The 26,023-nt window shown below is 37.9% G+C and overlaps 1 protein-coding gene across 8 annotated transcripts in view; it reads left to right on the top strand.

Annotated features, from left to right (window-relative positions):
* Positions 1-26,023, top strand: part of FAM13A (family with sequence similarity 13 member A) — a 344,934-nt gene that overhangs the window by 282,379 nt on the left and 36,532 nt on the right. For all 8 annotated transcript variants that reach the window (XM_025424952.3, XM_035709590.2, XM_025424933.3 and 5 more), the window contains 4 exons: positions 2,560-2,746; positions 15,119-15,195; positions 15,581-15,623; positions 25,352-25,499. In XM_025424952.3, the coding sequence (XP_025280737.1) occupies positions 2,560-2,746; positions 15,119-15,195; positions 15,581-15,623; positions 25,352-25,499 (455 nt within the window). The remainder of the gene's footprint in view (positions 1-2,559; positions 2,747-15,118; positions 15,196-15,580; positions 15,624-25,351; positions 25,500-26,023) is intronic.

Genomic DNA, 26,023 nt, shown 5'->3' with positions numbered 1-26,023 from the left:
GTTTAGCGCCTGCCTTTGGCCCAGGGTGTGATCCTGGAGTCCCGGGATCGAGTTCTGCATCGGGCTGCCAGCATGGAGCCTGCTTCTCCCTCTACCTGTGTCTCTGCCTCTCTCTCTCTGTCTATCATAAATAAATGAATGAATGAATGAATGAATGAATGAATGAATGAATCTTTAAAAAAAGAAAGAAAGAAAGAAACCTGTCAGAATGTTGCAGGCAGGAGTCATATACCAGTCAGTGCTCCTCACAATCACATATGTACTGGGGCTGAAAGGATTGACTCGCACAAAAGCAGACTTTTTTTTTTTTTTTTAAGAGTACAGGCTTTCCACATGAGCGCACTGAACAGAGTTTCGTATGTTTATTTTGACAGCATTTATTCCAGCCATTCGTTCACTATTCAAAAAGATTATAAAATAAACCTTGTCTTTTAATTTCTAAGACTGTTTTTTAGCTTTTGATTAATCTACTAGGCCTACTATAACCAAGTATTACAGCCTAGGTGGCTTAAACAAGAGGAATTTATTTCCTCATAGTTCTGGAGGCTGGAAGTCCAAAATCCAGGTGTGTACAAGGTTGGTTTCTGATAAGACCTCTCTCTTGGACTTCCAGACAGTGCCTTGTCACCATATCCTCCCATGGCCTTTCTTCCATGTGCATGCTCTCCTGGTATCTCCTCCTTTTCTTATAAGAACACCAGTTCTGTTGGATTAGAGCATCCACCCTTATGGCCAGATTGAACCTTAATTACCTCTGAAAAGGCCCTGTCTCCAAAAACAATTACATTAACAGATGGTGAGGGCTTCAACATAGGAATTTGGGAGGAAGCACAATTCTGTCATAGCAGCTTTCAAACATAAAAACCCCTCCACAAAAAAAATTATAATAGGATGTTTACCCTAGGAGTTAGGGGAAATATGAAGACTGATAGAATTTATATAGCAAAACAAATAATTTTGAAGTTGCAACCAAACTCCTCCAACCATCCATAGAAGGCACCATTCTCAGTAGATGGAGGGGAGAGGTTGAAGATGTCTGCACAAGTACATGTGCCAGCATGTTAGTCCCTGTCAGCTCTTCCTCTGCCATTATTTTATAGTTAGGATATTTCTAATGATTGTTGTATAAATCTTTTATATGATTTTACTAAGTATTTTTACATTAAAAGTTGTATGAAATAAGACTAAATTAAATATGGAGTACTAAAAATCACCAAAGATAGTATAACTTTGAAAATGTTATGGTAAATATTAATAATCATTAATATAATAGTATTTAAATCATAATTTTGCCTCCATGATGTGAATTTAGATGGAAGAATGAATATTTAAGATTATCTTCCATTTTTGGATATGTTGAACTGATGGTAAAATACAGTCATCTGTTTTGTTCTTAAGAGCTCATTTATTTCAAAATATAGCTGTTTTGTTCTTAAGAGCTCATTTATTTCAAAATATAGCTCATTTATTTCATTCATTTAGGGAGTTACCGTAACTTAGTCAGGTTAAGGGAGAGATCTCATTCATTTGTACCTTAGCATGCCATGACACTACCCTGATGGCTTAATTTGTCCTGGGATGTAGTAAAAAAAAAAAACAACACTTTGCTAAGAATTTAATTTTATGAAAACTCCTTAAGGGAATGTTTAAAATACTCAGAATGATTTCAAGAGTGTTAAGTGAATTAAATTCTGTAGATAAGACATTCATATCTATTTCTAAAACTATGTCATGAAGGATCTACAGTTATAAGCTTACATCCTAAAACTCCTTGTACTGGGAAGTAACAAATCCATATTTCAATTAAAATGTATTTCATAGTTTTTATTAACTTATCCTGTTTCTACCAAGATTATCAAATGCAGTCAGATTTTGTTATTAATATTTTTCTACTATGCTAAAATAGCTATCATTTGGGAAAATCAGTTTGTCCCATTCTGGAGAAAAAAGACATCTTACTTCCTTTTCAGATTTTTCTCTACTCATTGTATTATAAAAAGTGTGTGTAACAGGGGCAGCTGGGTGGCTCAGTCAGTTAAGCATCCAACTCTTGATTTCGGCTCAGGTCATAATTTCAGGGTCATGAAGTGGAGCCTCACCTAGGGCTCTGTACCCTGTGGGGAGTCTGCATGAGATTCTGTGTCTCTCTTTCCCCCTCGCCCCCGTGCATGCTCTCTCTCTCTCTCAAATAAATAAATAAATCTTTAAAATAAAATAAAATGTGTATGTATATGTAATCTGTTAATAATGGGAAGTTTTTCTGTAAGATTACACTGTTTTCTCTGTTTGAATACAAATTACTTTTGGTACAACCTCAAAAGTTGTTCATTGATAGAAACACATTCCTTGCCAGTTTGCCCCTAAGAATAATTTATCTTGTAATGTGGTTTATTTGGCAACAAGTAGTCTCAGGAGTAGCACTGTGCTCAGATTTTGATCAAAGAGGCAAACTAGAATTTCTGGGCACTCTCCTGATTTCCCATGTGATGCACTAACAGTGTCATTAAAATGTCCTTCTTACCTTTTAAAATTAAGCTTTTTTTTTTTTTTTAATTCAAGGGGACTTATCAACAAAGAAAATATTCCTTCCGGGTTCAACAGCCTCGAAGATTGTATTTTGAATGCTCAGGAAGTGGAAAAGTTATATGAAAATACTTCCAGTTATATTGGAGAAAGGGGTAAACCTAAACGTCAGAAATCCAGTTCCAAACTTTCTGAACTCAATGAAAATCAAGATGGTCTTTTGGTAAGTGAAAATTCTATAAAATTTTTTACTTGTAGCCAATTAGGAAATATCACATCTCTTTTCCTTGCTCTGTAAAAAAAAAAATAATTTCAATCATGAGCTTCATCAAACTATAGGATATGAGTTGTGAAGACCTCAGAGGTACTAAGTATACACACTTGTATTTCTTTTTAATAAATATAAAAGTGAAAGCTCAGAAAGATTATGTTCTGGCAAAAGAAACAGAGACAACACACTTTGGTTTCCATGTTATTCAGATGAATTTTATCTCATTCTTTCAAATATTTTTAAATTTTATTTTGGAATATTGTTATTAAAGTACTTTTTATTTCCCCCATTCTGTTCATTCTCATATATATGCTTATATAAAGAAAATTTGATGAACTTAAAGCCAGGTGAAAGAAATTACATAGGGAAAGAGGATCAACTATCTTTGTGTAGAGAATTCTCTGTGTTCAGAAATTTAGTTTAAATCTATACTCTATAAAAAAAAAAAAAACCTATACTCTATAAAATATTTTATTCCAAATTAGAAACAAAAACAAAAAAGATCATCCTCTTACAGAGTTATCTCAGACTTGAATCCTGCCTGGATCATTGATTTGATATGTAAGTTATTACAAGTGGTTTCTGTCAATAGCTAAATATTTATTCCATTTAACTGTTAGTATACATCATCCTTGTCTGTGTATACTACAGTTTCTTTGAGAAGTGAACACCAAAGTCTGTCTGCTTAGTCCCTTTAGTTTTAAAAAATTTAACAACAACAAAAACTGAAGTTAAAATTTATAGCATAACATGAGCTGGAGTCTCCATAATAAAAGTAGGTAATGTCCATTCTTACTCTTCAATGTGTAAATACTCTGATCTATTTTATCTCTCACCAGCTTTTAGCTCCTTGCTGGATTTTCTAAATATTTAGTAAACTTACGGGCTACCTGTTTTCTGTTGTCAATTTCTGCATGTGCTCAGAGAAGATTCCCACTTTTGCCCTAATTGAAATATAGATAAATGCAAATCCAGGGGAACGTGTTACTTTCCTTTTTTCCATCCAAATGTCTTGATACTCTGTTTCTACAAGTAAAGTGACCAGCTAGAAGGGGCAGAAGCAATCACCTACCTTAGGCCCATATCTGATACACTCCAAATAAAGAATGTAAGCTTTGAAACCAGTACACACATTAAATCCTTTTAACATTAACTTAATTCTTATTTTTGGGAAAAGTAAATTTTAAATAAAATAAATAGTGCCAATTTCATTAGCACTCTATTTGGCTCATAATTTTGCTTATCTGCCAAAGAGATTACAATGACTAAATGTCCAACAATTGACTTCTTTGAGAAGATGTACCTCTCCATTTCAATCCTTTTTTCATATGAACTTAACCCATTAATTTTTTCCCCACCATGAATAGTGTCTTAAATTAGCTAGCTAATTTAAGCTAATAGCTAATAAAAGTAAAAAAGTACATTTATGTAGAATATGTGTTTAATAAAACTATGGCCCTATTCTGTGTTTTAAAATGTTTGGATGGAAGGGCCTGATGTTCTCTGGTCTTTTATATGTGAGAGGCTTTGCCCTCACCTTAGTTGCCAATATCCTCATTCCAGAATTGTGAATGTCGCCTATTAATATAAGTGAGCCAAGTGGACCATATCTTTGTCTCAGTGAATAATTGAAAAACCTGCCAGCACAATTCAGAAGAAAAACTTAACTCATCTAAAATGAGGGTGTTCTCTAAGAGCTTTCTTAATTGTTATATTCCATAAATTTTAAAATCTAGCCTTCATAGGTAACCACAAAGCAGAGCCAGGAAACGTAGCAAGTATTTAGACTCCATCCTAAAGTTAATTGTGCATCTTAACTTGTCTCTTATTTTTAGCCTCCTAATGTTACTTTTCCCAACTCTCCCCCAACACCTTTTCCTACTCTTCTTCAAGTTCTTTGCACCCTGACTAAACATGTATTTCCATAGCTGGGTCGGGGATGTAGGGGGATTATATATAATTATATGCCTCTTGGTTCCAGGAACTATTTCAGATCCTAAGGATAAAGCAGTGAGAAAAACAGGCAAAGATAACTGTCTCCTGAAGCTTATATCCTAGTAAGGGAAATAGACAATAATCAAGATAAGTAAGTAAAAGACAAAATACATTAGATAGTGGTAACTACTAGGAAGAAACATAAAGCAGGAAATGGGGATAGTAATTATGAGGGGGCAGGCGGTGCAATTTTAAATAGAATGGTCTGAGGAGACCTTACAAGAATTTGACATTTTGAGTGTAAAGACTTAGAGAAAGTAAAGAAGCAAGCCATACTATAACAGTAGATGCAAAGGCCCTAAGATAGGCATTGATCTGGAATGTTCAAAAAACCACAAAGACACCATTATGATTAGAAGAGAGTGAACAAAGTTAAAGAGGTAATGGGAGAGGTTGGGCAGATGAAGTAGGGCCTCATACATCATTGTGAGGCCTCTGCCTTCATTCTGGGTGAGATAAGAATCCATTGCAATAATTGGATGGATGCAATATTGCAGGCTGTACAGAGCACTGTTCACATTGACTAAGCCCCTCCTGGAGCAGTATATTGGTAGTAGTCATGACATAGTGAACAGGTTCTGGATATGTTTTGGAAGTAGAATTGACAACATTTCCTGACATTACCTGTGTGGTATGAAAGTAATAGAGGAGTCAAAGATAACTCCAAGGTTTTTGGCTTGAGCAACTAGATTTGTGCTGTTACTTTAACTGAGATAGAGAAGACGGAAGCTTGGGTTCAGCTTTGGACATAAGATCGAACTGCCCATTAGATATCTAATAGGGCATACCAGGGAGGGAACTAGATTTCTGGGCCAAGAGTTTAGGGAGAATATCCTGGCTGGAGATACAGTCATCATCAGCTAGAGGATATTTAAAGCCAGTATATTAGGTGAGATGACCCAGGGAGTGAGTGTGGACAGGAAAGACAAGTCACTTCAGGCACCATGAACCCTGAGACACACCAACATTTAGATGGGGAAATGAGAAGGTACCAGGGGAGGAGACTTAAGAGACTAGCACAGTAAAAGACAGACGATGAATGTGAATTGGGTGCCTCAGCAGCCAAGTGAACCAAGTATCTCAAGGACAGAAGGTCAGATGATGGGTCAAACAGAAGAGTGAGAGTTTGATCATTGGGATTAGCATGATGGAGATCACTTAATAAAAGCAATTTTGGTGAAGAGATGAGAACAAAAGCCATTTTCCAGAGAAAGTGAGAAGAGAGTAACTGAACACAGTGAGTAATAATTTCACACTGATCACACCAGCCCACAATACAACTGAAGAGAATATGCTGTAGACCAAAAAAAAGCATCCTGCAGATTTGGAATCTCTAAAGTAGGAACTGTCTGGGCATATTCCCCTTTGTGATTTCACCTTTCGAGACTGCCATGACCAGCAGAGACCAAGAGACTACAGATAATTCAGAGCTTAAAGATTAGTGGTAGTAAGTGACATTAGAATGTTTTGCCTTATCTCTAATTACTGCCAGGGTCCCAACCTTTTCTTCCCTCTTTAAACTCCTAGTTCATGCCTGTACCCATCAGTCATTCTCAAAGGAAAACCTTGTCTCTTGATTTACTTTGAAGAACTAAGACCCCCAGCTTGTGTTTCAGCAGCTTCCCTCACTCCTGCTTCAAAATGTCTCTAGAACTCTTCTCATTTTCTCTTCTCACCTGCTCAAATGATGACATGGTTTTTCTAATTTCTAACGTTAACCTCTAAAATCAAGAAGTATCTTTGCAAATTCTATTTTCTGTATCCATCTCCCCACCCCACACCCATGTACGTGTACAAACATATACATACACTCACACTTTTCATGGCTTCCTCTTCATTGGCTCATTTCTGTTGGCCTAGAAAAAGGCTTCATGTCTAAAAGCTTTCTCTCTTGGGCACATTTAACAGCTTAAATCAAAAGTCGTAAGTAATCATGTATTTTATTCAATAATCGTACTTCTGCCACTTGGTTCTACTTAAAAATGGAAAAGACCACAGTATTAATTTGCTCACCACAAGGCTTTCATAATCATGGAAAATTAGAAGCAATTTAAATGTTCAAAGATGTGAGATCAGATAAGCAATATTTGTATGTCAATTCAATAAAATTATTATTCTGAAAACTGTGTAATAAAATAAAAACCACTGACAAGTTATATTTTAAGTGCTTTGTATATATTATCAATTTTAATCCTCCCAATAATGCAAAAGGTGAATTTATTAGTATTATAATTCTCATTCTAAACATGAGAATGAGGCAGAGGAGAGTAAACAACTTGTCTCAGGTCACACAAAAGTGGTGGAGCTGGGATTCCACTATATTCTCCCTCTATTAAAAGTAGGTGATGTAGCAGTATCTACAGTGTATGCATTCATACATGTATACATATATGTGTATGTATTATATACATATATGAGTGCATATATAAGTGTATATAACAATGTCCATTCCCAAGAAAAAATACTGCAAGGAAATGTGCCTCAAGTAATTTATGATGATGGTAGTGGTATTAGAAGCAACTGTTACTCCATCCTCGTTCTTCAAATGTTCTCCATATGATACTAATTCTATAATAAGCATTGCAGTCATTATGTAAAAAACAAATACATAGTCTAGTAGCTCTCTTATTTATAAACAACATCTATTTAGGGGTGCCTGGGTGGCTCAGTCAGTTACATGTCCCACTCTTGATTTCAGCTCAGGCCATGATCTCAGGATCTTGAGATTGAGCCCCACGTTGGACTCCACACTTAGCAAGGATTTTGCTTGAGATTCTCTCTCTCAAATATTTAAAAAATAATAAATAAACATTTATTGTCCTGAATACCTTCTGAAATCACAGGCAGGGTTCAAAGTAAGAGCATAGCTCTTGCAGTCAGACTGAGTTTCTGTTTCAACTTGATCACTTAATATCTATGGCACGTGGCCGTATTATGTATCCTCAGTTACTTCATCCATAAAGTAGGAATATTAATACCTTATTGTGGGATATTTTTTTTTTGAGATTTGAAAGCAACTAAATGTGCTAAAGGATAGGGAAAACTGAACACAGCTCATACATAAATCCCTTTCTGCCCTCTCTGTTCTGATGACCAGTCTCTTTTGTTCACTTGCCATCAGATGTTCTGAACAGTCTGCATTTACTCATCAACCCCAGTAGCCCAGATTCTATGCCCAATTCTCTGCAGAAACTGCTTCCTCCATGTCACTGGACATGGTTTGGGAATGGCCTTCAAACACCCCTGTGCTCTGACGTCTGCTTGGTCCTTTACTCTTTAAGTCTTTGTGGGGCTTGATACTTCGTCCCTTTTTCTTAAAACTCTCTCCCTCAATCTGATACTGACTTCTCCATGTCCTCTAATCACAGTGACTTTCTTCTGGGTCATCTCTTTCACTGGATCATCTTCCACAAAGCATATCTAGATATAGATGTTCCCCAAATTTTGTCTCATTTCTCTTTTCCATCAGCACTGTACTTGAGAGCTTTTCCACTTGCATGGTGTCAGATGTTACCTCTCTACAGATCCCTTGAAAGTCCATATTTGATTGAAACTTTCCCCAGTTCACCTTAGGAAGTCAACTTGTTTGGGACACCTGGGTGGCTCAATTGGTTAAGCATCTGACTCTTGGTTTCAGCTCAGGTCATGATCTCAAGGTTGTGAGCTGAAGCCCTGCATCAGACTCTGTGCTCAGCAGGGAGTCTACTAAAGATTTTCTCTTCTCCCTTGCCCTTCCCCTACCTCTTAAAAAAAATCAATGCATTAAAACCAAATTCATTGTCTGCCCCTTCTTGATCTCTTTTTCTCCAGGGGAGCCATCTGATCTCATCACACCATCATCTTCTCATCCCTTTTTAAGACATTTCCTGGACTTGCCCCCAGTCCCTCTTCCAGCTTTTTAATCAGTTGTCAAATTTAGTTGACTCTACTTTTAAAATGTTATGAAGGTCCCCCTTGTCCCTTTGTATTGCCATCACATCACTTAAGCCCTTGTTGTAACTGCCTTGGAATACCAAAACAGCACCCAGCATGTCTGCACATCTGCACCTGCTCCCAGCCCTACACTGCCTCTCCTCTGTAAAATAGTCCTCTACCTAATGCAGCAATTTTCAACCATTGTTTTCAGTGCAGTACCACTCAGCAAAAGGTCCTGTCAAAAACTACATGGCAGCAACTCTCTGGGTAGTATTCATACAGTGTAAAAAAGCCCAATATTGTGAGCCACTGATTTATCATTATTCATTCCTTCAATTATACAACAAACTATATGACAAGCACTCTTTTAGGAACTAAAGACCCAGTGGTTATCAAAACAGACACACTCTCAGCCATCATGAAGTTTTACATTCTTTATAGGATCAAATAAAACACAAGAAAATATATAGTCAGGTGGTGATACATGCTGTGGAAAGAAATGAAGTGGGCAGAGAAGACAGGAAGAGTGGGAGGTGTAGGATCGATGTACAGAGGATACTTGGGTCAGGCCTCAATGAGATTTATGCAGGGACCTGAAAGAGGTGAGGGAGTGAGCCATTAGGAAATCTGGGGAGAGGCTATCTAGGCAGAGAGGGCAGGAGCTTAGCCTACTGAGGATAAGCAAGAGGCCACTGTGATTGGAGCAATATTGAGGAGGATTTTAAGAGATGAGGTCAAAGATGTAGCAAGGGTACTGATCAGTTAAGCCTTTGTAGCCATTTTTAGGTCTTTGGGATTTACCTTGAGTGAGATGAGGATCAAAGAGAAGAAAGTCATTATCTGATGTACCTTTTGAAAGAATCTCTAGCAACTGTGTTAAGAATAGCCTGGGGAAGGGGGGATAGCCCAGAGGTATTAAGGGATAAAAAAACAAAAAACAAAAAACAAAAAAAACACTAAAACAAAATAATTGACATAATCTAAGCAAGAGATGATATTGATTTAGATCAGGATGATAGTGTAGAAACAAGAGGGTTTCTAATAGACTGGATGTGGGTGTGAAGAAGGAGGAGGGTGCAGGATGACTCCAAGACCTTTAGAATAGCTAGCTGGAAAGATGGAGAAAACTATTGAAGGGGCAGATTCAGGGGGGAAAAATCAGAAGTTCCATTTGGAAATGTTGAGCTTGAGATGTTTATTAGTAAAGAATCAAGTAGGCAGTTACATGATGCCTCCTAGATACATGAACCTAGAGTTCAGGGGAGAAATGAAAGAAGTTTGGAAGTCTTTGGCACCAGTTGGCATTTAAAGCCTTGGGATGGTCTGAGCTGACATCTAGGGAATAAGCAAAAAGAAAGGCTCCAATGAGAGCACGTTGGGACTAATCAATATTTAGTGGGTAGATACGCATCTAGTATTTCTTTCCTTTGCATACTATTGAATTAGGAAAGAATGTGATGGTCACCTTGAATTTTATGTTTTGCCAATTTTTACCATTATCATTCAGAAAGAAACTATTTAGAAATAAAGGAAATGTTAACAGTGTAGCAAACTACAGTTGCAGCAGTAACCAAAATACAGAGGTCATGATAGCAAGGATCAGTGTCTGTCTGGTTCACCTGTCACCCTTGTACCCTAAAGCCCAGCAGAGTTCAGCACTCATCAAAAGAATGTGATGGAAAAAAGGAGCACATGAATGGTTGCCATATATTTTAGGGTAACTTGTGTAATAAGAACACCCAAACACAAGATCTTGAACACAGTAAATGTTCCTTCTCCCGTAACAACCTAAAATAGGAGTTGAGGGCCAGAGAGAGGAGTAGAGGATTTGCTCTATGCAGTTTTTCAGGGACCCAGGCCAGGTTCCTCTCTGTCATCCTCAAGTAGCATCCAGTGAACCATGGTGGTTTCCATCTCCTTTTCAGCTCACAGAAGGAGAGCATGAGCTTTGAGGAATGTGCCTGCTGGGGTAGTTTATTGGCCAGGCCTGCAAGCCACACAACATCCTGTTGGAGAGGAGTTAGTCATGCAGTCCTATCTCATTGCAAGAGAGACTGGTGAATGTGTTGCTCCTGGGCATGTGGCTCCTTCATTTCTGTAGGAGGAAATTAGACTGAATTTGGGTGGGTAGCTAGCAAGCTTTTCTATCAGCATCCTCGTATCATCTCTGTAGTTCTTTTTAAATATGGATTAAGTTATACAGCTGTTTTAAGGCAAAACATAAAATTATGAAAGGATACAAAAAGAAACACATTAATCCTTTATAAATGAGAATATATCAAATATTCTCCTTCTCTAAGAACTCAAGGTTAGGATAATGAAACTGTTTTGACTAGCAGTGTTCTCTGCAGCCTTCAGACTCAGCTTTTTGTATATGGAGGGAAAGCATTTTTTTCAGTGCCCTCTATAAAGGTTTTGTTAGCATTTTATAGTTTCAGAAGACAAATTTGTTTTTGCTCCAAGTGTTTTCAAGTGCTTCAGTGGTCAAACAGGTTTTGAGCCTGACTTTCAATGCCACAACAGAGAGAGAGACCTAGGGGAAGAATTGAAAATAAATTCCACAGTCTAAAGCTAATTTTTTTCAAGGATTTTGTTCTTTTTAGATTTGAGGTTATTTTTATAATTGAGGAGGGTAGTTCTTAAAATTCAGTTCCCTCTGACACCCAAAAACTATCCAAATAAATTATATTATAGCACATTTGTGTGTTTTGAAAGTCACTGGTAAAATTTAAACAAAGCAGAATTTTATGGATTATAAACTACGCTTGATCTGTTTTTTTAATGCAATTCAAGAAGCAATTTTATTAAAATTATTCTTTTTTTTTAATTTATTTATGATAGAGAGAGAGAAAGAGAGAGAGAGGTGGAGACACAGGAGGAGGGAGAAGCAGGCCCCATGCAGGGAACCCGACTTGGGACTCGATCCCGGGACTCCAGGATCACACCCTGGGCCAAAGGCAGGCGCTAAACCACTGAGCCACCCGGGGATCCCCCATTAAAATTATTCTTAAAGTCATAGTTCTTTGCTGTGTCTTAAAATTACCTATTTAAAACATCCTAAGTTTAGAAGACCAATTAAAAATTAATGCAATAAAACATTTTTATAAGAGTTTTATTACCTTAACCTTTAATAAATGCAAACATTAATGAACTACTCTTTTACCACACCTAGAGAAGTGTTTGGAACATAAAGCAGTTCAAAACCTTCAAAAGGAATTAAGTCCATATTTTCTCATAATACAAGTACTATTACAACTGGAGAACACTTGAAAGTCCAGTAGCAAATTTCTGGTACAATGGAAGTCTACGTTGCAGCTGTTCTTTTGACCTGTACATTCCATTTTCCCCTTCTCCCACCTCAGTGAAGTGAGGGAATGGCTGATCTGTTTCTTTATCTTAATCTTCCCTCTCTTTAGGCAAAGAATGGAAGTTAGAATTTATAGCATGTTTTGCACCCATGAAAATAGGTACTTTTTTTTTTTACTGTATTCAGAGATCTTTACTACCCTTATTTCATTCTGAAAAAAATTGAGATAGGTTGCCAGTTATAACACATTCTTCACATGTTCCTGTTTCCAAAAGGTATAGGGGCAACCCAACTGCCTTGCTAAGGCACTGCTAAAGAAACACTGTGTGCTTGCATGCTGCTTTAGTGAAAGCAGCTCATGAATATTCAACAGTCTCAAATATGTGGACAACATGAAAGTTGGAATTACTGTGAAGCCTTAGAAGGAAGTATGGAACAATATTGAAAGTCACCCTTTGTTGATTACATCTATATAAAAAAAAAAAAAAAAAGATCCTTAGGGAGTTCTTAAACATAGGGATCATTTTTTTAAAAAGCCAGTGGGAGAGGGAGTCCAAGTTACTGCTTACTGGTGTTAACCCTGGAGATCAGCTAGACTTTCTCACATTTAACAGCTGCTTTTTGCAAAGCTTTCCATGGTATAACATAGCTGTCTTTTTTTACAATTCTCAAGATCTATAAGCAATTATATCTTGGTTCTTTCTATTTAGGAAGAAAAAAAAATCTTATATTCTTACTGAAATATCTAAGTTTATATAATACTATTATGGTTTACTTTTCTCTTCTCTCTTTCTGAATATTTCCTAGCCTTAATGTGAAGATTTTTCTTTATTCTGAAATAGTCATTTGCATATAATTAAAAATGCATCTCATTGACACTGTTTTAAAATGATATGAGAGTAGAGAGTTGTGCTTTCCCTGGGAAATCATGTTTCAGAGGTTTAGAAAAACCTAATACTATTACACTAGATCTTACACTAAAGATTTTGATAATCTATTGAAGATTACCAATGAGAACAAACTAAGATTCTTTGTCATAGGTATAACCCCCTTTATCAGGAAGATCACATTCAGGTAATAAGAGTAATTATGCTTTGGTTTAAGGAGAGGCATTTTAGAGAGGCCTCTTCTAATTCAAACTTTAGAGTTATAAAATATAAACATACCTGAATATTTTCATAATTTTTATTTCTCAGATCCATTCTAAAATTAACTGTGTAAATTATTTAAGTGTGTAAATTGATGTTTAGTAATGGTAGACACAGACACTCTTTCCATTGTCTGGAACATCACCTTAACTGGAGAAATAGCAGTAAAATATTTTGGGGGACATGAATTTCATAGTTTTAGAAATAATGACAGCATCAGGATACCTGGGTGGCTCAGCAGTTTAGCACCTGCCTTTGGCCCAAGATGTGATCCTGAAGTCCCAGGATCGAGTCCCACATCAGGCTCCTTGCATGGAGCTTGCTTTTCCCTCTGTGTCTCTGCCCCCCTCTCTCTGTCTTTCATGAATAAATAAATAAAATCTTTAAAAATAATAATAATAATATAAAATAAATGTACCAGATATTATTCACATGCTTTACATGTGTTATTTCCTTTGATCTTCATGGCTACCTGTGTTAATATGTTAATACTACCATCTCCATTTTCCAGATGTGGATATTGAGGGTCAAGTAGGGTCAAGATGATAAATGATAGAGCTAGGATTCAAACCCAAACATTCTGACTCTAGAGCCACCATTGTAACTATTATGTTACGCTGTGTCTCCCTTTGTTTCTACTGTTTGATGGAGCCTGGGGTTTTAAGTTTTCAGAATTCCAGATAAGTTGGCCAAACCAACATAAATGCAAAATAATTCATTCATCTACCAAACCAAAGATTAGTTTTCTACTCTATGTGTTTATTTTGGGAAGATTTTTATATATGTCAGTGTCATGGGATTATTGTGAACCTTAATCAGATTTACTTTGTAAAGGATTTTTCATGATGGGAGGTTATAAATACGTAGATGAACACATGTTGCTTCAAAATGTGTCTTTCTGATGACATAGACTAGGTGGATTGTGCTTAATATCCTTTTAATGCAGATACGAATCTTAGAATTTAATGAAGTTCAAGTTCAGATCTCCAGGGCAGCTATTTTTTTTTTTCAGTTTACTGAATGTAAAAGTGCTCTTGTTTGCTTATTTGTAATCTTCCTTCATGGGAATGGCTTACTTATGTGCTCAGTAACCTGAATTGTATTTAAAAAGCATTGGCCATGTCAAAAACTTACAGGTATGCCTCCTGATAAGTATTAAGCCCTCTTGGTCAGCCTGAAATACATGCCCTTCAAAGTAAGTTTCCTGTTTATATTTTTTCAATTTTAGCTGATATAAGGACTATTACAGAAAGAAAGGTACTTAAATTAACATTTATTTTTACAGATAGTTTACAGTTTAGGTACAAGTTATATGATATCCCATATTATATTGGCAGTTTATCCTGAAAATATTTCAAATAAGCAGTGAATATTACATTGGTCTCTGATTAGATTCAAGGTCAGATTCCTTGGTTCTAGTTCTAATGCTACCCTAATGTCCTGACAGTCTGGATTTTGCTATGTTTAGCTGTAAGGTATGGATGATGTACCTAACAAAGACATGATCATGTCTGTGATGGTGTCAGATAGTCTCATTAAAGGGATGATAAAATCAACATCCAATTTTATGCAAGCAGCATATACTAAACTTTCATAATTTTACTAGTTTTAACAAAGGTAGAAATATGAGAACAAGAATTGGTTCATATCTTCATATTATCTGATTTTTCTATTATACTTTATGTTTTTTTAAGATTTTATTTATTAAAAAAAAAAAGATTTTATTTATTTATTTATTCACGAAAGGCACAGAGACACAGAGGGAGAAGCAGGCTCCTCACAGGGAGTCCAATGTGAGACTACATCCCTGGACCCAGGATCATGCCCTGAGCCAAAGGCAGACGCTCAACCGCTGAGCCACCCAGGCATCCCTGATTTTTCTATTTTAAATAAAGGAAGATCTGCTGTTACATATTTCTTGCCATTCCTACTAGGCAACCATGATTTGTTTTGTTACAGAATATGGAAAGCCTCAGTTCTACAGCATCTCATGAGAGGCCTGGGACTGATGACGTTGAACTGATGTCCGATGAAAGGTAATTTTAGCACTCCTTTCACATTGCTTACAAAGAACATGAATAGCTTTCTTTTTTTTCTTTTTCACTTAACACAGTGTTCATTACAAGAACTAAAAAGAATAGAATTAAAGGTCTATATATTTACCAATAGTATTTTATAAAAAGGAAAATGCTTTGAATAGAAAATCTGCCATCGTGTTATTAATGACAACCATATTCATGGTTGTGTTTCTGGTTTTGTTTTCTTTTGATTTTTTGTTTTGGTTTGGTTTTTGATTTTACAAGAATTTAATTTAAGGCCACTCAGCCTACTTTTAAAATAAATCATAATTTCACTGGATGAAAAGCATTGTTCTAAAACTGACATTTTATGATATTTTGTTGTTGCTGCTGCTGTTTATAGCAAAGAAAATGAAAAAGACGGCAGACACACCCCGCATTTTGAGGTGAGTAGCAAACAAAATCATGGTAATGGGGCTGTCCGTATATTCCTGGGAGCACACGTGAAGCATTATTAGCCTATCGATAAGAGATAATGAGATTAAGTGACAGGACTGTGATTGGTCAGAAAGGCAAATACTGCGACATAAAGATTCTTTGAGAAATTCTAAGAACTCTATACTTTTGCTTTTATTTTGCTTGCAAAGAGAAACTTCAGTAGCATAGAGATTTCCTTTTAGATTTTCCATAAAATGAAACAAAAAGTCAAAGCTACTGGTTTAATTTTCCATATTTTTATGCCTTTTTTAAGTGATTGAAATAAATAGGTAATGATTTAGTGGATCCGTCACAGAGATTTATCTCATTAATTTTCAAATTAAGATAAACTTCATGTGAGTTGCTAAACCCAATTTGTTTTCTGAGTTTTGTCTCAAGTAAACCATAGAGGAAAAAAATACCTAACTCCCTTATGTTGTCTACATCTTAAATTTCCAGTTATTTCCTGTCTTCCTCATTTTCTGAGGATATGGCCATGCTGACCTACAGCATGACTTCCCTTGCTCCCAACTCTGTCTTCCATTCAGTGTGCTCAACCCCATTTTCATTCATGTGTGTGTGTAATATTCTTCCAAGTGCACAACCCCATTTTCATTCATGTGTGTGTAATATACTTCCAAATGCTTCCAACTCCACTTTCAGTATTTTTATCAGTTTTCCCTCTGGTTAGATTTAAAGGTTTTTTTTCAACCTATTCTTGAATTCTGATCCTTGAAATATCATTTATACATAGAACTCTCCCTGGAACCCAGTGACTCCTGATCTTGATTGGACATTGTCCTAATTCGCTGATAGAGTTGCCCAGTGGCATCTATGGAGTCCTGCCATGGGTGGGTACTGTGCGAGGGGCTAGGATTCAGTAACAGCTGCAGTCCCTACCCCCCTCAGAATTGTACCATGTGTAGGGGGTTAAGAATCTAAAAGCTGCGGACCCCCTTCTTAGAAAAATGCACATTCGTGTACAATTTGGCATAAAATTACTGGGAATGAATGGCCACCTCCCTACCAATGCTATGGACACCTCATATTCCCTGTATTCAGTTCTTGTCATGTACGCTTCATCGGCCAAGCTGGATAATAGGAGGGGAATGCTTCTTCTTTCTGACTTCAAAGCTTCTGAGCCACATCTTTCATCTCTTATTTCCAACTCCTTTAAGCCTCCTTCCTTGGGACCCAGGCAACCAGCTGACACTTTTTCCCTGACACCAGAGCAGTTTTTTCAGAGCAGTTTCCCCATGATAGCATCGCTTTATTTTTCTTCTCATTTCACCCTTTCTCTGCTCTTTTTCCTCTACTCACAGCAAGCACTTACTCATCATGCCATTGAACATTACTTTAAAGAAAATTGCTTTGCCAGCCTCCTAGAGAGGTCTTCTCAGTTCAGTCCCTTTTCTACCAATTATCCTTTATGGGATTAAAAGATACCAAGCAATCTTTGTGGATGGACTTCATAACATTAACTCTCATAAATTCTGAGTGGCACCCAAACAAAATCCGTGCTGAATTCAGTTTTGTCTTGGTATTTCTGTGGACAGCTCCCATGACAGTGAATGAATCAGGAGGAAAAAATCTCAAATCCTTCTTCCAGGTGCCAGGTCCTATATTCTTACATGTGTCAGCCATGTGCAGTCACCAGTCAGCACCTAGCCTACCATTGGCACTCCTCAAGCTTTCACTATTAATAATCATTGTCGTCATAATAAGTTCAGCTAGGAGATAAAATTAGACCGTGAGTTAAAATCCAGCCTAAGCTCTACGTGTCACCTTTCTTTTACAATTGCCCCAAAGGAGAAAAACAAGACATCACTCCACAAGATTGGGATGATGCTTCTCCTCGTGAAGGCATGTGCTTCTTTCCCTGAAGGAAATGTATATTTAATTATTAGTGATGGACCACAAAAAGACCTGTTTTCTCTTGTTGACGGTGTGATGTCATTGTTTACTATTTAATACGTGTAGCACTTTTAGAACTTATTAAACAGCCTAAATAGTTAATCTGATGTTCTGGTAATGCCAAAATAATTCCTAAATTTCAGAGGTGAAAAATAAGTCTAGACTGTGGTGAACCCTCATGGAATTCTACTTTTATTTCACGTCTCCTATAGCATCAGAGTGAGAAGTTGGCATTTGCATGCCCATCATGGATGGCTCTGATAATGTTTCCAGTTTCATTATGAAGACAGTTGGCTCTCATTAATACTGTCCTTTAAATTTTTCCTTATAGGGGATCCCTGGGTGGCGCAGCGGTTTGGCGCCTGCCTTTGGCCCAGGGCATGATCCTGGAGACCCGGGATTGAATCCCATATCGGGCTCCCGGTGCATGGAGCCTGCTTCTCCCTCTGCCTATGTCTCTGCCTCTCTCTCTCTCTCTCTGTGTGTGTGACTATCATAAATAAATAATCAAAAAAAAAATTTTTTTTTAAATATAAATAAATAAATAAATAAATAAATTTTTCCTTATAAATTCTTAGACTCATGAAAGATAAAGACAACAAATGCCAGCTATTAAGGAAAGGTGCTCACTCTTGTTTTGACTAGCATCTCCATGAGAATGTAGAATATTAAACACAGTCTCAGAGATGCTCCTTAGAAGGACACATAGGCAGAGAGAGGCTAGTCTTAGAAGCTGCGGCTCAAACACAAATGCAGGCAAGACCGTGACTTTACTTTTGAAATAAGCATCACAGGGGATCCCTGGGTGGCTCAGCGGTTTGGCGCCTGTCTTCGGCCCAGGGCATGATCCTGGAGTCCCAGGATCGAATCTCACGTCAGGCTCCCTGCATGGAGCCTGCTTCTCTATCTGCCTGTGTCTCTGCCTCTTTCTCTATCTCTCATGAATAAATAAAATCTTTTTTAAAAAATGAAATAAGCATCATAGCCCTAAATGTATTTTTGTTTGAAGGCGTGTGTTGAGAAGTGAACGAGTTTATCCCGTCTTTGCACATCTTTTTAATTTTTTTAATCAACTAATCTTACCCAAAAAGAGAATCTGCTCAAGATCTCAGATGGTTAGTGAAAAAAAAGTTAAGAGTCCCTTCAAAATGCCAAAAATTAAAATATGATTTCAATGGGGAAGTTTCTGAAAGGTTGGCATTTTAATAAAATATCCCTTTTGGGCTGTATGAAATGAGCTAATATAAGGAAGAGCCTAGTGTACTATTCCCTGAATATGTTGGGAGTCCAAAGTCTTTGTTCTTTTCTTTTTAAACTCCGTGAACAACTGGAAGTATCCAAAGGAAAAGTCATTCTTAAAACTAGCAATTTCTAGGTTCTAAATACAGATTCTAAAATACATATTTTCAAAGTTCTATTTACAATGGAACTTAAACTTTATGCTTCAATTTGATCCCTTCTGATAAGTTATTTTCTACTGTGGAAATATATCATGCTTCTGTATGAAATCCGGAATATTAAAACTGTAATCTTATACTTAATCTCTTTATCAAGAAAGCAAAACCTGTAAGAATTATCGAGTACATAGAAAGGTATTACCTTATCTGGAAGAGGTCATTTTATGTCAGAAGTATAAAGTTAATGAAGTGTTCAATTCTTTTGCAATATTTTTACATTCTGTATGCTTTCTAAGCCTTCTGCTTAGAAGAGCTTAGAAGCATACCTTTGATAACAAATAAGACATTCATAATAAACAAAAGACAATTTCCCTTTTTTTAATCCTGCTTCAAAAAAAAAAGTAAAAGAATGGAGAGAGAAAGAGAGAAGACAAGGGCTTTCCAATCAAGACTCAGTATTAATATTAATTATCAAAAAAAAATATCAGACATCCGAAATGTAGGCTTTTATTTGCCCTGAGCAGATTTGAGATAAATTCTGAAATATGCCTATCAACAAGTATTTATGAAATGAATCGCTGTTGTTTCAACTTCACTGTAATGAATGGAAGCTTTAGGATTTTGTTACTGATTTTAATGTTAGAATCAGAATAATTTAAAAGCTCTGTCTGTTTAGATTCACTTCCCATTTCATCCAGGCTCTAAAGGCTACTGAAGCTTTGCAATTCACATGAATTTTGGAAATCTGTTATGTCTATTTTCCTTTATTGTCAGGCCAAACAGTAAATGTTTATGGTTCCATGTGGTTCTTGTATTAACACTGTGTGGTTTCTTCCTGTGCAAACTGCATCACACAGTATACTCTCTGATATCACTGTTCCTGGCTCTGGTAAGCTATTAAGGATGTTTATTTATATCCTGTGCAGGGAGGGAAAAGGGATGGAACAAAAATTCACCATTTGAAGTCAGGGAAGGAGCAAGATCAGTGAAGTCTGAGGATCGAAAAATCCAAGCTAGGTTAGACAGGGGCAAGTCTTGACAAAGATCAGGTGAATAGACTAGTAATTAATGATTCTTTGACCTGAACATGGACTGTCCCCTAAGGCCCCAGCCCAGATGAGCTCTCTGAGTATTTGCTCACTAGCATCCTGTTTTTTTCTGATATAACTTTCATGACACTGGCACTTAAACATTCAGCATCTTCCTTCCACACTAAATTCTGTATCTTGTTAATTCCTGTAATCCTAGTACCTAGGACATAGCATGTGTTCAGTAAACACTTGCCAGATGAATGAATGTGAAAGAGAGGTCGTGAATAGTTGGAAATAGCATTTTTTCACAGTTACTATGGGTTAGCCATTTTTATATATGCTTCTCATTTAATCTTCATAACAACTATGTCGCAATGCCTACGTCATTCCCCTCACTTCATCTCATCATGCATTGTATCATCTCACGTCATCACAAGAAGGGTGAGTACAGCACAGTAAGATATTTTGAGAGAGAGAGACCACATTCATATAACTTCTACTACAGTATGATTGTTCTATTTTATTAGTAATTATTAATCTTTTACTGTGCTTAATTTATCAATTAAACTTTATCATAGGTGTGTATGTATAGGAAAAAGCAGAGTATATACAGGGTTCAGTACTATCCTCTGTTTCAGGCATCCACTGGGCATCTTGGAATGTACTCCCGCCAGATAAGGGAGGGCTGCTGTAATTCACTTACTCTCTGATTTAACTGAAGATATAAGACATATAAACAATAGAAGTTGAAACCAGAAATATTTTGGTACTTTAGAATGTCCTTGACACTTTAACATGAATGACCTAAGAGAAGCATCAAGTAAGAAAGTAGACAAGTGCAATGCCATATGATGAGCACTAGGACAGAGTGTGGAACAATCTGGAGAGGTGCCTCACCCTATCTAGGCTAACGAATAGTTGAAGGAAGAGTAGTTTTGATGCTGGTGTATTGCTACAGAACCTGAACAGCTTCACCGTGGGTGGCCCCGGAGCATCAGCCCTAGCTCCCATATGCACGTAAACCCTGAGCCTGCACCAGCAGCCCACTCTGCATCCCCAGGCACAGCAGCCCTATCAGGTTCTGGTGAGACCATTGAGGCCAGAAATTGAGAATCAGATCTCTAGGAACAGTAGGCAAGTGAAAGAGCAACCTCAGGGACTGATCACAGCATTGTAGGACAGAGCCAAGTGTGTGGATGTGCTGGTGAGTGTGGTGCCCAGCGTGTCCATGCTATGCAAGCCAGTGTGGTTTATGTAGAAGAGACCCCTCCACTGCTGTATAGGAAATCAGCCAGAAAGTCCAGAAGCTTATGTAAGTTAACATAGGTCCATAGTGCAAGTGATATCCTGTTATCTGTGGCATATTCTAAACATCCTTACCTGGTGACTCCAGATACAGTGATCTCTTTGCTATTCCTTAAACACAATGACCTTGCCTCAGGGCCTTCTTCCTGGAATGCTCTTCCCATAGATGGATCATTTCCGCATTTCCTTCGTATCTCTGCTCATATGTCACGTCAAGGAAGGGCCTTCCTGCCACTGAATATAAAATAGCAGACTGTGGCCCCTACTTCCATCATCTCTCTTATTCTGCGTTATTTTTCTCCATAGTCCATATCACTACCTGGCTTGTTTTGTTTTGTTTTGTTTTTTTCTTTGTTTACAGTCACTTCCTGTAAGATTCATTAGGACAGATTTCATTTTGTCCTCCAAAGTATCCCCACTGTCTAGAAAACTGTCTAACATGTAGTAGGTATGCAAAAATTATGAGTCAAATAAATGAGTAAATATTATCTTTGTATCTCTAGCATAAGGCACGATAGCCCTATTATAAATATATATTATGTGATATATGTTATTACTGAATAAATTACTGAAGTTTTGACCTGATTCTCTTCTTTAGAATAATAGGATCTTAGGGGTTATCCATTTCAGCCTCCTACCCAGGGTGGTAATCTCTCCCTCTCCTACATGCCTGACTCCCAGACTTCATTTGAACACTGTGAAGGGCAACTCAATAATTGACAAGGTGGTCCATTGTTGTGTTTTATCCAAATCAAGTGTCCTCAGAATTCTACTGGGCATTCTTGAGCCTCTTTCACAAAATGTCAGCTCTCTCAGTGCAGGGAGCTTGCATGTCTCACACAGCCCAGCACAGAAAGGCTACACCAAACCATGCTGTCAAAGGAATAAGTCTGTGGATTTAAAAATAAATAAATTTAAATAAATAAATAAATAAATAAATAAATAAATAAATAAATATCTGTGGATTTTGGAGGGGGGAAAAAGTGTAATTTTCTAACTTTAATTTTCTTTGAAATGGATACTAATTCGGATGTAGAAAAAAATGTAATCTCAATTTCCTTTGAAATGAGTGCTAATACAGATGTAGCAATCATAAAAAGTACACATTTTTACAATGGGGGGTGGGCAGAATTTCAGGATTTTACACATGTTCTGTCAAGCACTGCAGGACTCCGAGTGCCCTGACAGACACAGGTGTGGCAGGAAGCAAAGCCAGTGTCTGGCATTAGGAAGGGACACAGGCTGCCTACAGAACCCAGCTTAGGCCTGCAGGTCTTCCCACCAGCATTCATTCCCATCTGCAAGGCCTCAGCCTGGAAAACACATTTTACCATTATTACTCTATTTCTAAAATCCTTCCATGGCTTTACATCATCAACTACAGGATAAGATCCACACTTAGCCGAGCATACAGGCCCTTTCTGAGTCCAGCATCTGCTCACCTGACACCCTCATCACCTGCCTGTCTCTCTTTCCTGTCCTCCCCTTCTGTGACCAGCCAACCCCCCAGGTGCCTGTCTCTGCACTTCCTCAACCCCTCTCACCCACACTGCCCCCCAAACAAAATCACTGTTGCTGACTGTGCAAGGAACCTGAATGTCTCTTGTCTCAGTTTCTTCACAATGCATCTTAGAACTCTACTCTTTGAGGAGCATGGTTCGCCTTGCATTGCTGTTGGACAGGCCTCCTCTCCAACGCCTGTCTCTGGCGTTTTGAGATGTGGCAGTACTTTCATCTTCCTACGGTGCCCAGAAAAGATGAAAAGACTGATGGCCTCATCTGTGCACATTTTATGCTCCGGGCACTGTGTTAATGGCCTTTCACATCTTCTCCCAGATCTTTAAAAGAACCTTGCTAGATTGATATTGTTAACGCCATTTCACAGATTAAGGAACAGAGGCTCAAAGAAATGAAGCCCCTCAGCCAGAGCACCAAGCTAGTAAATGTCAGCCACATGGCAAACCCAGGTCTACCTGTAAGCAAAATCCGTGTCCATTCCACTGTAGTACAGCACGATAAAACATGATATGTTTTTCATGAAGAAGATGCTGTGCTTAATTACAATAGGAGTCTAATTTCTTTTTTTTTTTCATTTTATCTTTTAAAGATTTTTTATTTGTTTATTCATGAGAGACACAGAGAGGGGCAGAGACACAGGCAGAGAGAGAAGCAGGCTCTATGCAGGGAGCCCGACGTGGGACTCGATCCTGGGTCTCCAGGATCATGCCCTGGGCTGAAGGCGGCACTAAACCACTGAGCCACCCGGGCTGCGCTGGAGTCAAATTTCTTATATTCTTCCCTTTTTTATGCCTCTAAGCATAACAAGTGTCAAAAATCCTTATTGAAAAAATGTTTATTTGCTATATGCAGATTCTAACACACACACACACACACACACACACATATACACATGCACACACGCACAAACAGTTGGTGACTGACACGCACAAACAGCTCTTAGTAGACTGAGTGCCAGATTCGGTCATTCAGCCCTAGTCCACTTAGGATTCAGCTCAAGGAACAAATAACTTTTGTGGCATAAATGCATAATCTGTTTTTCCCCCAACAGACAAGCAGCGTTTTGAAAGTATCTTAAAGCCCCAGATTTACTTGGCATTTCTATCTGACTTTAGTAGCTCATCATGAACTGATTGATGATATTTCATTGTATTCCCAGTGTGATGAAGAAAATAGCGGTCCTCGCGCATCATTTCGTGGAAATATTATAGTAAAAGCCCCGTCTATTCCCTTGTGATATCAGAGTGGGTTGAATAGCTATTAAAAGTAGCTGGAAGTCTTAATAGTTTTTATTTTAAGCAGAAGAACATTTCTCATGCATTAATGGAATCATTTATGATTTCCAGATGTTTAAAGTTTTTTCTTTTAATATATTTGCTAAAATAAATTTCCAGTGATTCTCAGAGAAAATCTTTTGTACAGATCTGTGCTACTTGAGAAGAATATTTATGAGTAAACACATTTGTTTATAATCTTATGAGAGAAGGGAAAGTGACAATGGTTGGGTTTACAAGACGCCAAAGAGCAAGGTAAAAAAGAATTAATTTCCTTGCAGATTTTGTTAACATAAAATCACTTAGCTAAAATTAACAGCCTTTGGGAGAGGGTTTTTCCATCCCCTATTTATCCCATCATGGGTGTAGGTGCCCCGATTGAGCAAAACCAAGTGTAGCTGAGTATTTAATATTCAGACTAGATGAATAGTAGGAAAACAAGGGACAGTTGGATATTTGTAAGATATAAATTATGCATTGCCACCTTGCCAGTTCTTGGCTTTTTACTTTAAAAAAAAAAAAAAAAAAAGTCCCGCTACCCGTGTAATTTTGGCTCATTTCCAGAGGCCGTATTGCTTACTGCTAGTCCAGATGAGCCGCCAAACGCCTGTGCTGTTTGAATTTGCGCAACAATGCTTTAATACCCAGAGCTCCTCCATAAATAGTCTGTCCTCCCCACACTTGGGGTGAAAACAACCACAGGAAATCTGGGAATGTGCAGCTAACCCCGCTTAATTGATCTAAGCCTGCAGGGCCAGCAGGAGAGTGTTCGTGTACACAGCCTCTGCTCCTGGCCTTGCAGGACTGTTTCCCGAAGGGGCAAAGGAGTCTGCACACAGGAGACACCATGTTGCTTCTACAGCCATAGCAACAGCAGTAGCAGGATTTTTGTTATTGTTTACAGTCTGCAGAGTCCTACTCCTTTAAGGAAACACAAACTCCTTTCCCTCATTCCTGGTCCCAATCAGCAACCATCAAGACTGTCAGCTGCCTGCAGTTATCAGGAGCAGCAGCTCGTGGAAATCCTCTTGTCTTTCTCGCAGAAGAAAAGTTAAAGGAGCACACATGGACGGTTGCTTTTTGCATGCAAGTGGCCAGCTAGTATCCAGGGGGCTTCGAGCTATGATTTTGATTTCCGTGCTGGGTGCATCCACAGCCACAGCTTGGGAGGTTTCGTCCAGAAGGAGTGAAATTGCTGCAGACATTTTTGGGATTTGGTGAGCAATAGATATTTGGAGACATTGTGCTGTTATTACAGAGCCCCACAATGAAGATTCAGGAGCATCCCAGCATACCTGACACCAAACTGCAGAGGACTCAAGATACCGATGACCAGCAGGAGAGCTTTGTCTCCGAAGTGCCTGAGCTGGACCTGACTGCATTGTGTGATGAGAAGAGCTGGGAAGGTAGGATCGTCTGCTATATGGATGATTTAATATCAGAAAGGCATATATAAAGTAGCCTAAATGAGAGACGCGTCACCACATGGATGTATGAAAGCGAGGGGTGTAGGAGTAACTGCATTTCTAAATGACTGAAAAGCCTTTCCCTGGCATAGAAGTGTGTCACATGAAATGTTGCCAGGAGTAATTGCAATCTAAGAAAGGAAATGTGCTCACCCTGTATCATAGAGTCACCTTGCAGCCTTTTTATTTTTAACTCGCCAGGAGTGCTAATACGTGTATGTGTGTTCCCTCTAGTAGTACTGAGCAGAGTACTCAGGGAGCTGCACACATTCAGGACTTTGTCTGGGTGCAGCTGCTCTCCCCGCTGCTACATGCCAACAATCTACCTCCTTCGTTAAATCTTCCCATTTTTTCAAGAAAGATGTCTTGGTATGCTTTGCTTCTGTGATTGTTTTTATGAAGAGAATTTTTTTAAGCGACATAAGGGATTCGCTTATCAAAGAGAGCACGAAGAAAAGGTGCTT

Source organism: Canis lupus, chromosome 32 (assembly GCF_003254725.2).
Source record: "Canis lupus dingo isolate Sandy chromosome 32, ASM325472v2, whole genome shotgun sequence".
NCBI lineage: Eukaryota > Metazoa > Chordata > Mammalia > Carnivora > Canidae > Canis > Canis lupus.
The sequence above is the reverse complement of the archived record's forward strand: the minus strand, read 5'-3'. Positions and strand labels throughout refer to the sequence as shown.